Source organism: Lathamus discolor, chromosome 3 (genome assembly GCF_037157495.1).
Source record: "Lathamus discolor isolate bLatDis1 chromosome 3, bLatDis1.hap1, whole genome shotgun sequence".
Lineage (NCBI taxonomy): Eukaryota > Metazoa > Chordata > Aves > Psittaciformes > Psittacidae > Lathamus > Lathamus discolor.
The window spans coordinates 65500058-65516712 of record NC_088886.1 but is presented as its reverse complement, the minus strand read 5'-3'; the positions used below and the strand labels follow the sequence as shown (position 1 = coordinate 65516712).

General features: G+C 46.9%; 1 protein-coding gene across 3 annotated transcripts in view; it reads right to left on the bottom strand.

Moving 5' to 3' along the window:
- The window catches only part of LRRFIP1 (LRR binding FLII interacting protein 1), a 108869-nt gene extending 104509 nt beyond the window's left edge, over positions 1-4360 (bottom strand). For all 3 annotated transcript variants that reach the window (XM_065669629.1, XM_065669625.1, XM_065669626.1), the window contains exon 1: positions 4194-4360. In XM_065669629.1, coding sequence (XP_065525701.1) covers positions 4194-4283 — 90 coding nt within the window. In that variant the 5' untranslated portion in view covers positions 4284-4360. The remainder of the gene's footprint in view (positions 1-4193) is intronic.
- Positions 4361-16655: the final 12295 nt, after the last annotated feature.

Below are 16655 nucleotides of genomic sequence, written 5' to 3'. Positions count from 1 at the left end.
TTTCTAAGGGCTTCTCTTGGAACACTTACAAAAGGCGTCATGCATCTCTAATGCCAAATGCTGCTCAAAAACGTTTTCCCACTATACTAACAAGGCACAGAGATCTTCACACAGACATTGCCTATTACATCCTTAGGGAACACACTGCTGTAACCACTCTGGTTTGCATAACAGTTCAATGAAAGTTTGCATGGCCTCCATTCCCACATATAAATATCTATTCTGCTTGATTTAGCTTTGACTTTTAGCAAACTGTTTCCAGCTTGGTTTACACAAGTCACCCAAATTGTACAAACCAGAGAATTCTCCCTCAAACTATCCACTTAATTCAAAAGCCACGCCTTTAGATTCCACATATGAAGATCATAGCATCTCTTCACCAGTTCTGAAAGTCCATTTTAGACGTCTGAAGATACTTCGTGCCTCCTTACCATACCCAGTAAAGCTGGCTGGCTGGTTTCACCTACATTTTGAGCTATTTCACATCACCTACACTTTCTGCTCCTTCACAGTAGTGTAACATCCCAAGTTTTTGATCCTTAAGAATGCAAGTCAATGCACAAACTGAAAGCTTCAGTGAAACAATCAGTCCATAAACTGATCCTGCCAGCTATTTAAGAAGATAGTAATTATGTAAGTATGTAGAGGACAGTTCTTGAAACTTTGATATACAGCATACGAAGAGTGAAGAAGCAACCTTCATAACTTTATTTTACTGTCACAGAAAGTAACGGTATGTTGCTGGAGTTACTAACTTCAAATTACTTACTAGCTAAAAAGAGCTCTGGATGAAAAAGATTTCTAGCACAGACATGGCACAAAGCAGGAATTTTTTTTCTGAGCTGTGTGACAGGTCTGTTTGCAAAACTTGACCAAAACAAGGTATAAATGATCTAAAGCTCATCCAGTTCCAACCCCCTGCCACAGGCAGGGACACCTTCCACTAGAGCAGGGTGCTCTAAGCCCCTGTGTCCAACCTGGCCTTGAACACTGCCAGGGATGGGGCAGCCACAGCTTCTCTGGGCACCCTGTGCCAGCGCCTCAGCACCCTCACAGGGAAGAATTTCTCCAGCCCTCACAGCATCTCCATGGCCTCCTCTGGACTCACTTGAGCAGTAACACTTAACTATTACTGTAGGGAACAAAGAGCATAGTGGAATCTGGGGGAGAGGGGGAGAAACATTCCGTTTTAAGCAACATCTCAAGGTACCATAACAAAACCATCTAACCCAAGCAGGAAGCCAGTCCCTGTAAGGTTCAGCAGCCCAGGACTCTGCCTTCCTGAACCACACATACACCAGCCTAAGAGGACAAGATGACTGTACACGTATGCAATTACTGCAGGCTGTGCTGGCACAGACCTCTAGAAGTATCAAACTACTAGATTTTGCTAACACTTCTGGCATGTATTCACAGACAGAATAAAATAGCCCAAAAGTTCCCATTGACCTAAACATAGAATAACCTACTGACGTCAACACGAGTCTGAAAGCAGGGAAGCCAAATATTGATCAGTGTCACTCTGGTCTGCAAGAGCTGACACCCAAAAAAATAAACCTCGCCAATGTACATACATTGCAAATTAGGTGTGCACACAGCAAATCCTGAGAGGGATCATCTGTGCCCACTACAAACATGACATTCCGAGTCTGTATGTTAACTACATTGACTTATTTGTCATCTATTTAATTACCATGCGAGTCAGAAACTCCCCAGCCATATTTAGTGGTCTGGTACTGACCTGATGGGCAAGGTGATTTACAGTAACTATACTTTCTGCTCTGAACATGTCTGGAGAAGATGATAAACTACTTGCAGCTGATCTAGGTCAGAAATTGCCTCAAACATTAAAACTACTACTGATCAACACCACTAACACTGCTACTAAACCCCAACACTAGAATAAGCTTCACTTTCACAATTTCCTTCTGCTTGCCTAGTTACTTCCTCTCAAGACTGTTCTTGCATCCCGTGGGAGTAAGGACTGCCTTCTTCACTGTGTAAGGTCTATGCAAGACTGCACATACAGAGCCAGACATCCTGGTTACAGAACCACGCAGTACAGCAAGAACTGCTGATTTTGAGGGCTATTCTGAAAGCTACAAAATAACACTCTAAGTGTCAAAGCAGCACAATCCCTTCGGAGGAAAAACAAATGGACAGAAGATGCACTCATTTCAGCTTCCTCCCAGTGATCCCAAGGTAAAAGTACTTCTCTGAATAAAGGCTCAGATGTTCTTTTAGGTTCCCATCTGAACACAGCAAAATGAGATTCTGGAATCTGCTAATAACTTGCAAGCATCTACGGCTTTGGATAACAAAGGAAGACCAAAGGAAAGAGTGAAAACCTACACACAAACACAACATGTCTTTGGCTCAGCTTTGCCTAAACACCTGCAAGAGACAAAATGTCAATAATCACTATACCCTTCTTGCCATGAGGACTCCCAGCACCCTTGCTAGGAGGAGACGAAAGGCTTGCTTTACTTTTTTAAGAGTCCTAAAGATCATGGGGAAGGATTCATCTTGAACCCTTTGTGTGGAGAACAGACGGTTAACCAACAAAACTATTATGAGTGCTTAAAACCCAAGACAGAGTAATGCAGAGAGTTAAAACAATATGGGAAAATGCTGAACCTTGAACTTAGCAGTTCAGAGTTTTAGCACTGGAGGGAAAAGATAAAAGACATGATTGTGTTGGGATTTTGACCAAATGGAGTTGTTCTTTAAACAGTCCCCAGAAGAAAAAAAATCACACCCACCCACAAAAGAAAACAAAAAAAAACCCCACAAACCAAATCAACACAATATTTGGAGCCTGGAACCAATGCTCAATACAGTGAAAAGCAGTATAACAGCTAAAGAAAGGTGAAAGTGGGACACAGAGAAGGATAATTTAGGCCTCATTACAGATTGATGCTGTCTTTGATCAAATGGCAACACAGCCAGGACACAGGTGTGGAACTTAAACCCTCATCTCAAAGCAGTTCCTAGGGTGTTATCATGACTCAAACTCCAACAGACAGCACAATCACTTTATACTTGCTATCTTATGTCCAGGACACAAGACATTCTTGCCCTCCTACCTCAACCTCCATCCCTGCCACAGCAGTTTGACTTGTGGAAACACTATCCAAATCACTCACATTAGCCTAGTGCGTGTACTGCAAAGAAGCTACAAACCACTTCAAAATGGTACACAAGAATAGTAAAGGCTTCCCACCTCAGGGCTGCCACTGCTGATGCATATGAGGTGCATGGTGTTACAGCTAACTCAATCTAACAGCCAGTTGACAACAAAAATAAGCTGCACATTCACATCATTTGATCCTGCTGCAAACGTGATTCAGGAAAGGAAGCCAAGACTCAAATCTCTTCTAGAAGAGCAATTAATCTTGTAACCCATCTGGGGGTCAGACCAACGCAAGGCAGGGATGAGACACACATAACCCATGCTAGGGGAAGACGACGGCTACCTCCAGCAGCAGCCAACACCAGCTGCTCATCCTGATCTAAGGTTGGGATTGCCCACCTGCCCCATTGGAAGACTGGGAACAAGGATGCAGAACGACCTGTGTCACATTCAGTAAACATAAAAACCAAATTCATGCCACCCTGTTTGCCACTGAACCGGTGCAATGGTACCCAAGAGTAAGGAAGTATACGGGAAACAGGTATCAGCTGGTTTTAAGTGTTTAAAGTCAAATCAAGCACAAGGCAGTGCCCACTGAGCAGCAAGTCAAAGTCATTAAATACAGACATAATCCAGTTTCCAAGTTCGATTGTACACTTGCACATGCACCTAGCATTATCTCGCAACCTCCTGCTTTCCGCTTTCTCGCGTATCCGCATCCATAGAAACCGGCGTGGCCTATTTCCCGGTTCCCAGTCACTAACACGCACCCCGGCGGCAGCACACAATTCATTTCCCCGCACAGAGGGGCTGGAGCAGGGGTTCCTGCCCGGGCGGCCGCGGTACCCTCCCGGATGAACACTTCAAGCACCTCAGACTGGAGCAGCGCCCGGGGATGACAGAAGGGGCCGGCACCCCCGAGGCGAACGCGAGTTCCACACTGCGGTTCACCGAGCTGCCCTTGAACCGCCGGGGGCGCGTGCGCGGCGGCCGGGGGACCCCACGCGAGGGAGGAAGAGGGAGGAAGGAGAACGGGGGGCGGCCGCGTCCCGCTCCTCACCTCGCGGGCGATCTGGTTGAGCGCATCGTCCTCCGCCGTCAGACGCTCCCGGTTCGGCAGCCGCTTCCGCCCGGCTCCCTGCGTCCCCATGGCCGCTCCACTCCCGGCCACTGTCCCCGCCGCTTCAGCCGCCCGCCGGCGCCGCGAACACACCGACCGCCACCGCCCCCCGGTCGGCGCATGCGCCGCGGCCCCCCGCCCTGAGGGGCCGGGCCCGGAGCCGCCGCACGCCCCTCGCCCGCCTCCCCGGCAGAGGGGCTGCCCGCGCCCCTCGCATGGCGGCTTCCGCAGCGGCTGCGTCGGCCGTGGGCAGCGCCGCTGGACCCCGCTCCCCTGGCCCGGCCCGTCCCATCCCGTCCCAGTGACTGCCCTCCGGGGCTGCTTGTCCGCCTGCTCCTGTTAAGTGAACGTGATTCGTTCCGGTGTCAAACAAACCGGTGCTTAACGAAATCGCATGGGCAAGGAGCATGTATGCGCTGCAATCCCTGTCACAGCCCTCGTACCTCAATGTTCACAGTAATTCCTTACGTACGAACTGTAAGTCTCTCAAGCGTAGGGCATTAATCACGTTACACAGATGTGTGGCAGAAAAAAGGCCTGCCAAACCCACCCAGCCCTCACTGACAAGGACCCACGTGCTGCATTTAGTCCTTGTGCCTCACTTTTAGACTTCAAACTTGATGAAGGCAAAAGGCAGCACTTGCCTGCTCTGGCCAGCCCGATCGATGTTTATCTGGTGGTTTTCACAAACAACAACTGAGATTCGGGTCGTCGTCAAGTTCAAAAGTGTGTGAAGCAGTTTAATATATCATCCTTTCCCACGAGCACACATATCGGAGCATAAAACAAGCGGTGGCTGTACAAGGAGAAGAAAAGCCCTAGTTTTTATCACGCGTGGGAATGCTGTGGACCGAACTTTGCAAGAGGTCGTGCAGACCTTTGAGGTGCAGCCATTGACTTCAGAGCAGATGAGTGATTGGGAGCTCCTAACAAAGCCCTCCCGATCAGCCACCCCGCGAAGCACATCCCCTCCTCAGCCTTGGGTCCTGCAGACTGAACAGTAATCCCTGAACTTTCAGTCGTTTTCTCCTGTTTAACATCTCTTGAAGGGGAGAACCCAAAGCCCACGTTCTCCCCCAGCCTGCCATCACTCCAGCTCTAGTTCAGTATCTGCCACCTTCTCAGAGCAGCCAAACACTATCTCTTTTTTTCATCACATAGCGTTCGGGCTGTGTGCACTCACCACTCGTGTTACACTTGTTTGGGGAACCACGGTTCTTCTGGTATTGCATTGACATTGCTTCTCATGCCTGGGACTATTCATCTGTACAAGAAACAAATGATTATTTCGTAAGCAGAAGCACATAGAGGAGTTCTCCGCCTGAACTGGGCATCAAAAACATGGTGTCATAGCCTGAGATTTGGCAGCAAACTTACTCTGACCCCACACAAGTGAAAAAAAAAAGCAGCACCTGCTCTGCAAGGCAGTGCAGGGGCCCTAAAAGTGAGCCTTGCTGTGCCTGGCTTTCCTAGATATCCCGCAGGCTTCCCTTCATCAGCCACTCCAGCCAACCTCACCTCCTCAAGACCTGGCTTAGCGCTGGCTCCCTTGCAGGCTCTACATGTACCCTGAGCCCTTATCCTTGCATTGGCCCCCGCCCTCTGAGGAATTCTGGCTGAAGAGGTGGTGCAGTGCCTTATTTTTAGGTCCATGTTACCCAAGGGTTTAAGCCACCTGTGCAGCTGCATCACTGCATACATGCAAGGGATTTCCAGTTCAGTGGTGCAGTAGACGTGCATCAGTGCTGCCTGCCCTGCTGAAAGCCTTGCAGAGGATTGGCCTTAGAGCACAACTCAGGCTTGGATTAGACAGGTTTGTGTCTGAAAAACATAGGAAGGGGGAAGGAAAAAAGAGGGGAAGGGAGAGGGGAGGGAAGAGGAAGGAGGGAAGGAGGCAGGCAGGAGGGAAATAAAAATAAAGCCAAGAGATTGGAAGAGAAGAAACTATCAGGGGAGTGCAGGCATATTTCAAATCACACATTGAACGTGAGCTGCAGTCTAAGAAACCCTTCTTTATTCTTGCATTCCAGACACATATAGGTGTTTTTTCTTCATTTTAGTCATCTCATTATAAAAATACTATACATACAGAATTTGTCCAAATAAGTGTGAAATAATGTTTCAAACACATTCATTTTGACTGCACTATGAAGTGGACTGAGCGCAGCTGAAAATAAAATACTTGAAATGTACATTTCTCGTGTTAAGAAACAACACGAAGTCAAGGCTCATTTTGTCTGAGACTTATAACTGTGATTAATGATACTTGGACAAGACTGAGTATCCCATGCCAGTTTTAAAGGGCTTTAAGTGCGTAACATGCACCTCATTCTCCAGTATCCGGTGTGCACGAAGGCTGTTTCACGCCCTGAAGATGCAGTTTTCCCCTCTGTGCTGCTTTTAAACCAACCTGTCTTTAAAACCTCACCCTTGAGAATCAGAACAAGCAATCAGCTGTTAGCACTGCTGCTGCTGCACTCAACAGGCCAATTCTACATAATAAAATGGATGGGTTTATATGCTGTGGAGCAAAATATAATTACATCTCTATTAGCAGCAAGCCCTGTGATAGGGGAGTCCAGTAGCTAGCTGACTGTGTCAAAAGAAAACACAAGGGCACCTCTCTGCTCTGCCACAAGATCACAGCCCCAGCTAAACCATAAATGAAGTTTGACAGCTTTAACAAGATGTCCATTAGTCCAAGGTGAATGGATCATTTAAATACCTTGGAAAACCTACACTTAGGAGGCCAGTGTTTCATATTGCCAAGGTAGGTGAAACAAGCAGGGCTCCATTAGCACTGTAACAATTTGCAAACATAACAGTAGTGATATCCAGCAGGGTCTGTGGATTTATTAAGGGAAGAAAATTACACCACAGACAAGTATGTGCTGGCACTGAAATACTGCCTAAAAAATCCACTAGTGCAACTAAAGGGCTTCCCCTTTATTAGACCTCCTAAAGAGCCCAAGATGATCCTCTTCAGGTAATCAGACCTCTCAGGAAAAGCACTCAGATGTTGTTGCTGCATCTAACTGGTGTCAAGACAGGGCTCAGGGGACTGGTAGTGTCCATGCAGACTTTGTCCAGATGAGAGTCTTTACTGTTGCTTCATCTCTTCAAACCAGTAGAGTCTCTATTTGCATTCGTGGAGCGCTGGGATGCTGGGAACCTTGCTTAGCTTTGTGGTGTCTAGCCTGGGGCTTCCAGTCACATAGCAACTCATTACAGCAAAGCTGTGACTGGTAGCTCTCTTCCAGAAAGCTCAGAAAACAGATTCCCGAGCTTGGGTTGACCAAGGAGAATGCAGTCCATAAAGAAGTGGGCTTCCAAGCCCAGCTTTAGGAGGACTGGGGGGGGGAAAAATACCTCACAACAGCAGCAGATTGTTCACTGTTTACCAACAATGACTTACTTGCTATACGAAAGTAAGCGTGGTGGGGTTTTTTTTCCTGAAGAGCGCTTATTTGTTGTCTTCATCCTGTGAAAATCCCTCAGTGACTTGTTGGCCTCTTCCAGTCACCTTGGCATATCCTGAGGGATAGTTTTTCATCTGTAAATTTCTTACAGGTCACTGAAGATGCCATTTTGGGGATCTTGAGGTCTCAGAATTGGATCCCTTTCAAGGCTGAAGAAGGTTCTTCCTTTGGAGGCAGTTTTTTGAAGGTTAACTTTGGGGTTGATTTCATTTAGTATTTTCTTTAGCACTCTAATGAAACATGCTGATGAAACAGCATCACGAGTAAAAGATAATAAAGTTACACAAGAATGCAAAGAGTTTAAGGACATGAGAAACAAGTGGAGTGAAACCAAGCAGACAACGAGTACCATGCCAAGGGCTAAATTCATGATCTCATCAGCTGTAAATAGGGGAAGAGGAGGAAGTTCTGGGGTCATAAACTGCTCACAGGTTAGTTGTATGCCACCATCACAACACAAACACCAAAGAATACATTTAATGTTAGAGCAGCTCAGGTAAGGGTCTACCAGTGCAAATATTTATACCATTGCACAACCGTCCACAAGACTTTACCCAAAATGATGCCTGCAAATCTGCTTTTCCATGTTAAGAACCCAAACTTGCATAGCTGTAATGAGAAAAACTCCTAGGATAATCAGCAGGAGGGCCTTTCCTGAGATGAGAAGGGGTCGCCTTGCCTAACCAAAGGCAGAGCAACTGCATCTCTTTTCTATAAACTGCTTTGGAGTAAAGGGGTGGGGATGATGCTATGTAAAGCTTAGAGTCGAGTTAGAGCAAAAGCATACAGCTAAATAGGTCGTATATAATTGTAGTCTGGAAATCAGAGGTTTCTTGCCAAAGTTCTGGACATGCATCCAAAAGCAATTTTTGGGTAGCTAGGGTCAAGTACATTAAGTCTGTGGTAAGCACTATATTGAGAGTCTGTCTGCCTTAAAGAGCACTAGCCCAAATACCGCAGGCTGTCAGCCCTGCCATTAAATCTGGGACATGAATATCCACCACGGCTGACACTGCAACAGCCCCAGGGAGATTGTTCTGGTCCCATCGGTGCTCCTGTTTCGAGGACATAAGGCTTCACCCAGACCAAGACACGCAAACTCTCTGTTCCTGTGCCAGGCAGGGAACTTACCTGCAGTTTGCAAACTGTCACTGAGCTCACTGAAAACTTCCCATGTCAGGCTACAGATGGGAACTCACTCAAGGTAACCTCTGTGGAGCTAATCTAATTAGCAGCAGGCATGCCACAGCTCAGAGTGTTTCAGCACAAAGCAAAGCCAAGCCAGCTCCACAGCAGCTGTGGTTGCAGGGAGCCAAACCTACCCTAGGCTGTGAAGAACACAGCCTGTTATGGTTTGCTGTTTGCTATCTGCACTCCTATCTGCTGTTCCCAGCCTGCCACAGCAAGCTGCAAAATCTGGTTGGTTTTCCTCCTTCGGCCTCCCCTCTTACCATGTAAAAAAGCTAAGTTTTAAGAGAGCCCCAGGTTATTTTTGGAAGAAAATACATCATATGTTTCTTCCACCTAGCATAAAACCACTCCTCGTTTCCTACCTCAAGTTCTATGGTGATAAAACCCATTCCAGACTGTGGGACACTTGGGCATTGTGATGACAAGACCTGCACGCCCCCTGCCTTTTCTTCCCAGAGCTTGGGTGGAATGCAGGCAAGACATCAATATACATATTTAATTTGGAAATACAGCCTCTACATCTGTCCAAACCCATAGTCTGAACTACCCAGTCCTTCAGCCAGATGAAATCAGAATGGCTTCAGCAAAAACAATGCATTGCATCAGCTAGAGCAGCTGAGGAACTGGCTGTACATCACTTTGGGATTAATGTATCAAAGCATTCCTCCTGCCATTGTGCTGGTGACAGCGTGGAGACACGAGAATGAGGAATCACGTGGCCTTGCTACAAGGGCTCGATGCTGCTCATTTTCCCTGTGGTTTTTCTGCTTCATGCTGTGTGGCCTCTTCCACTCCCATTCCAAGTGTTGCAGAGTTAAACTGAGCCACATTTTCCAGTCAGGCCCTCCAGGTTTTCTTAAACTCCAGTTGTTTTGGACTGCAGTAAAACATAGACACAACACATGGTCTAAACCCAACCAATTGTTTGTAGCAGACCAAGTGCTTGTCCTAATTAGTCATACTTTTCCATAAAATGGCATATGAACATCATTTTGGAAAAGCTTATGTGAAACCACATCACAGTTTAACTCCCTCAGCTGGAGTGGAAGAGGGGAAAGGAGGTGTTGTTTGTTGTCCCTGTGGAAATCCATCCAGATTCATCCAAAGTGCAAATCAGAGGCAAAACATTCCTTTTCTCAAGCACAGCAGAACTTAGCTATGCTCTCCTTCCAGCCATCTTTCATGCTTGTCAGGGGAGAGGTATTTTGCACTCGCCTATTTTATAGCAAAATGAAAAATTGACACATCTATCTTCAGGGAAGAGTTCCAACCACTTCACATCAGAAGGAAGAGCACCTGTGTCTGATGTCTCGTGGTTCTGCATTATGAGCTGAAGCTGTTCATTGCTACCCCATCCCCTTGCACCTCTCTGATCACCCGCCTACACAGGACAGCAGCAAACCAGGGGTGTCAGCTAATACTTCCTGGCTCACCTAAAACAAGCTGTGCTGGTGCTAAAGGATTTCAAATTCCAGCTGTGATAATCACTTACAGGGCAGGAAGGGAGGTCATTATTGTTTCCTAAAACAAAGAAGTTTGCCTAAACCGGGAAGTGAAAGAAGATAACGATAACAAAACTTCAGACGAAATGAGGCAAAACACTTCAGATGTTACAGTGTGTTAGCATTGGTACATCTGATTTTAAGTCATAACACATTTTGGCATCCCCAGCATTCCTGTTTTTCCATGACAGTGACTGATGGATGGCATGTGGGACTGAGTCATCTGCTTAGCACGCTGTCCCTGCCTTCTGCCTGGCTGTGCACCCTCAAGCCAAGTCATCCCTTAGTTACTTCACCCCATCCCAGCCCTGAAGCAGTTGCCATGCTCTGTGGTTTCCCTGTAGGCTTTTCCGCAGCATTGATTATTACAGCACTAAAACCCTCTATGTCCTTCCCTGTAAGAATGTGAAGGAATTAGCTCCTCTGTTCTCCACCAACAAAGAGCCAAAACAGCCAGGCAAATGCTGTCAAATTCTCCAGTGTTTCGTTTTCCTCCAACTGTAGAAACAAAAGAGATAATTCCCACACACATACACAGTGAGTTGCTACAGAACTCTTCAGTTTCAGCTGCATGTAGAAATAAGTAGATAAATAAGTACAGCATGGAGTACCCAAAACTGGACGGAGAGAAAAACGTGTGCTTGCATCTAGAACCACCAACTCCCATAGCCACTGAATGACTTGTCAAGGACTAGGCTGGAAACCAATGCCAGAGGCAGAAACAGAGTGGTCTCAACCACAAACCTCTTCCCTACTTTTGCCTTCCACCTTTCCTAACTGTGCACTTCCCTAAGGATAGCTACTCAGTATATCATTGCTCCTTTCAGGGGTTCCAGCCTTAAGCCATGTAGGGCCAGGCAGTGGCATCTCCCCAAGGATTGTCAGGCTCTGCCTTTATTGCCCAACCTAATTTCTGCAGAAGTTTTCATCCTCCCTGACCTTGTAGCTGTGGTGGCAGAGAGGAAAGGCAGGAATGACGCTCCTTGGCGGTGGCCTCTTTTGGGCAGTTACTAGTTTAGGTTTCTGAAACATCCTGAGCACAAGTGGCTCCATTCAACTAATTAGAAATTCCCAAAATAATCTTTAATACAATTTTCAATTATACAGGGTGTTGCTCCAGGTAACAGCAGATAACGGTTCCCCCCTCGAGGCATCTTTGTTCTTCCCTAGTTGATTGGCAACAGATGACTTATTTCTACCTCTCTTCCCTAGTTGATTTGCAACAGATGACTTATTTCTACCTCTGCATAACGCTGACTGCTTTGCTACTCTTCAGGCAGTGGCTCATGTTAAACAAGGTTGCTCAGGCTCATACCGATGGAATAATTTCTGTTCTTGTGCCTTTACAGACCATGTCTGTAACGCCCAGGGCACAAGACCAAAAACCAGCTGAAAACCAGCCAAACAGTTGGATGTGACCTCAAAATAGCAAGACTACAATGTGGCCACCAGCCTGCTACAAAGCACGGAGAGGTAAAAACCATCATCAAATGCGTTCTGAACATGGCTGTACTGTGCATCCAAAAGCTGGGTGGGGACTTCAGGGAAAATAACGTTATATTCACACCCACAGGCACTTTCCAAGTCATTGCTAGGCAGTGTTGCTTAAATAGTTCTCTTTCCAAGCACTGGTAAACCACTTTCAGTTGCATTCATTACAGCTGTCTCACAGACACAGACAGATGAAACACTTCTGGGGGCATTACTGAGCTGAGAGCAACTTTTGGCTGCCAGTGAGCTCCTCTGTAGCTCTTGCATAGGAAGGTACCGCCTAGAGCCATTTTTAGCCTAGTTCGTAAGGGAACATGTGTGATCGCTCTGTAAGCATGTGCTGGTCCCTGCCTAATAGTTTAAGCCAGCTGGCCAGTTACCACCAGGTTTACCAGTGAGGTCAAGGTCCATCCCAAACGTATATCCCCACCAGCAAAAAAGCAGCACAAGGAGCTTATGGCAGGCAGCAGAGCAGGCATGTGGAAGAGCTGCTTAAGTGCTTTAGCAATGTAAAATGCTGCACAACCTGCCCCTCATTAGACAAAGGTAGCTCTTACTTCACAGAACTGTTTCTTTTGTTTCCAGGCTTTTCAGGAAGCAAAGGTCTTTGCATCACAGCTCTTTTGGTAAGGTAGGCTGGACTCACAGGGGGTGTCCTGGCCAAGGTCTGCTGAGTAAAAGAGAACATAAAGTTTGAGATAAGCAAAATGTTTGATACAGGCATTTTTACTACAAGAAGCCACAAAAGCTGCAATTTACTTATTAGACACACAGCAAGAACCAACCCATGCACAAATAGGGAGCATTGACTAAATCGCTTTGCACCCCACCTCCAGCTGGGTCAGTGGAGGCTGTTCGTAGCATCTCTTAAGTCCTGAACTAGCAGGTAAATCAGTGCAGGTTTACCCACTGACTGCAGCAGTCTCTAGCCAAAGCACAGCAGCAAGGAGGTGTGTGGCAGACGTTTCTCACCTCAGCACATCCCTGTCCTTCAAGGCTGTTTGTTGTCAAAGTGTAATTTGAAAGGTGTAAACAGTATTACCTGTCTCTTTAAATGCCTTGCTACCTTGGGCAGTGCTATTGGAAAGCCTTTCTTGTGGTTCACACTTGTATTCTTCTTGTAATTTAACGCCACTATACTTAATATGTTTATTGTAGTCAGTAGTTATTTTCCCTCACTGGTCTTTAACACATGCTTCATCATCACTTATCATCTGGGAGTCATTAATATGAAGCTTGTTTAATGTTTCCATGCTAATCTCTGGGGTGTTTTAGTGATGTTAATAATTAATACAGGAAGACTAGTGTTTTAGAAGCCCAAAGTGGCTCACAGCACGCTCAGTTTCGAGCCTCTGTGTAAATGATCTGTTCATCATTACAACTCCACTAATGCTCAAAATATTTCTTAACTCTCTATCAGTGGAACAGGGAAGAGCCCAATCTTTATTCATTAACAAAGACACAACCCTTCCTCCTCTCAAAACTGACAAAATGATCTTCCAATGCTCCATTGCAGCAGTGACAAACCTTGCCTGTAACATCAATATTGGACTGCTCTGAGTCTTCAGGTCTCAGGAGCTGAACTCTAGTTGATCTTACTGCATGCACAGAAAAGGAGAAACAGCAAAGAAAAGGATGCTTAGAAAAAGCACTTCCATTCAAAGCATGGCTGAGGGCTCCCCAGACCAGCTTTCAGCATTGTGGAGCCTTGCTCCAAGGAGCACAGTGAGGAGAGCTCCTCTGCAAGAGCAGGATCGGGACCATGGGTGGACTCATTTATAGCAGTACCTGCTAGACCAAACTAGTTACATCTCAAAAGCAGGGCATGCTATATATACTGACACACAAGCTGCTTTGAAGCTGGCAATGCAGAGACAAGTTGTCCTACAGCTGGCCTAGGAGCCAAAATCACATAGCCAAGGTCATAATAAAAGCCACATTCCTATGACCATCAATTCTGGGATCTGCATGCCCAAAGCCAGCTGCCTAAATCTGACCATACCCTCATTTCTGTCCAGTCAGAGCTCACAATAGCAAATGCTGCTTTTGCACCTGCATCAAGATGACAGGCAATGCTCTCAGGAAGCCTGTTAATACAGAGGCAGCCCATAAGAGCCTACCGAGAAAGCAGTTTGCAGCAGCAGATGCTTGTATCAGGTTGGCAGTGACCTGTGGCCACTGTGGGTGTTTCAGTGCAGCCCAGAGCCCTAAAGCCACTGGAGTAGGGCACAAGACAATAGCAGGATTCAGCCACTATCACATATGCAGCCCATACTTTCTAAAATGCCTGCATACATATGCACACACATTATAGATACGTGGCTTTCTGAAAAAGCAAACAAGGATTTTCAGGCCACCATGTCTACTGAGCTCACACGGCTCTACCCTTGCTGCTGCAGCTTCAGTCAGTGCAAGTATAACATTAGAGCAGATCTAGCAAACCCCAGCTCTGTGGTTTAGGCCAGAACAGTGTCACAAAGCACTTTCAATAGAAATAACACTGTTGTTCTTTTCTTATTGCTCCTCTACACCCCTCAGCAGGGGAAAAAAACCGAAACAACACAAAAAAAACCAACAAACCAAACCAAAACCACCACCACCAACAAACCCACCAGAAAAGCCTCTTGTGTTTTCAGACCTTTACTGCAGAGCAAGAGGCAAGGGCAAGGCAGGCAGCAGCACTATGGGATGATCCATGCAGCTCAGACACTCGGGTATCTGTGGCTCAGACCAACCGTACTCAGGAATGAAGTCTCAGCCGCCTGTCCCCATGCAAGACAGTGCAGCCGCACTGTGCTGCAAGCAGAAAACAGGAGCCTTGAGGTACCCAAGCAAGGGGCACAGTGCTCTGCTGAGCAGCAGTGCCAAGACCACAGCCATGCTCTTGAAACACTCTTAAAACCGAATTAGAAAAAAATGGGTGTGTTTTGGATGAAAACTGACCTTTCAGGAGCAGCTTCATGGTACTGAGGGATCTCAGGGGTCCAAAACCGCTTAAGCTGAGGCTGAGCAGTTAGCCTTACTGTTGGTTCAGCAGCGCAGGAGCCTCGATGGAGATCAGACCTCGTGCGCTGGGCTGCCTGCACAGAGCACACTGGGGAACACACATAAACCCAGATGGTGAGCCGAGGGGAGCAGGAGAAACAAGGCAGAGGAGACAAAATAACCCTTCCCACGGGCAGACAGCAGACAAGTGGCAATGCTGAGGTTTTAGGCTTTGTTTTCTGCTCAGGGTACTGCCTTATTACTGGACCCTGGTGCCCTTTCCACCCAACCTCTCTTCCTTAAGCAAGGGATGATTTATTACAGTGCTCACATCCATGAGCTAATGCTTCCTCACGCCAGCCAGAGTCAGGAGGAACCAAGTGCTACCCAGCCACTGAAAAAGAGCCTTGCAGGAAGACCCAGGCTGTCCCTGGAAGATCTGTGTCCTTGTACCTCCTTTTACTCAGAGAAGGGGGAAGGAAAAGCAGCCTGCCTGAAACTACACAACAGGCAGAGGCTATTCGAATTATTCTTGCATACTTAATCTAGGGATCTTATTTTCACTTGTTCTGGTGTTCCTGTGCCCAGCTGAAATGTCACCATTTCCTTCACAGCTAAAAATCAATAAATCAAAGAGGTGAAGCAATGGGAAGGTCTGCAATGGGGTTTCAGGTGCTCAGATTGCTGGGCCGGAGTGTTTGACCCATACCATCCCTGTGGCCAGACCCATCCGTCAGGGTCCAACTGGATAAAACCCAGTGTTGGAAATACTCTGTTTGTGATCCCAGAGTGAAATTAAGACACCAATGAGGCCAAGTACTGCAATTGGGCACTTGATTATAGAAAGATAATTATATAAAAAAAGAATAGCAATAGGACAGATCAGGAAAAAGCATAGAAATTAAGCAAACTTTTGGAGTGCAGAGAGGGATAGTCACCACCATGGATCCAGTGGCATCCTGAGGGCTCATGGTTGTCTTCCATGGTGGGTGGCCCCACAGCAAGTACCTTTTTCCCCTTTTATAATATGTTAGGGGTAAGCGCCTCTGTTCTTAATGTCATGTACTGCACATTCCTGGTGGAACACATGCATTCCAGGTCCTGCAGCCAGCTCTTCAACTGCACACATATGTCAACAATCCTTGAGATAATGGACAGCAATTCCTCACACCATTCCTTGAGACAATGGAGCCCCATTTCAGCTCCTCACACCCATCTCTCAGACAATGGACAGTGTGGCTTCCCAAGTCCCCGTTGCTCGGGGAACAGAGCCCACCCAAATCAAAGCTGGCTGTCCAGATCCAGTTCGTGCAGGAGACCTCCGTCTGTCCCTCCCACCACCCTCGCTGACTGCTCTCTGTCCCGTCGCCCGGTCAAGGAATGAGACCGGCCTGCATCCCTGCTGTCTTAAACCCCACTGCCATCTAGTGGGGTCTGGCTCCACGGGAGCCGGAGTAGGTCCCGCCCAGGAGATCCCAGCCCAGAACTGGAACTGGAAACGCTCCCGTGGCTCCAGGCTACTTGCACCAGCCAGGCCATAGCGCTTTGTGCGGGGATCTCATTTAAACCATCTCCTTTATAAAGGCCCTTAAACAAAGACACCTGAGACATCTGCTTGGGTAGATGAGATTGCTAAGAAAATAATAGAGCATGAGATGGATGCTTATTGCAGCAGTGAAAATTGGAAATGAAGTTTCTTTTAGAAGCTGCAAAGCAATTCTTTCATAAGGCTTCAAAGCCTCCCAGCCAAGACT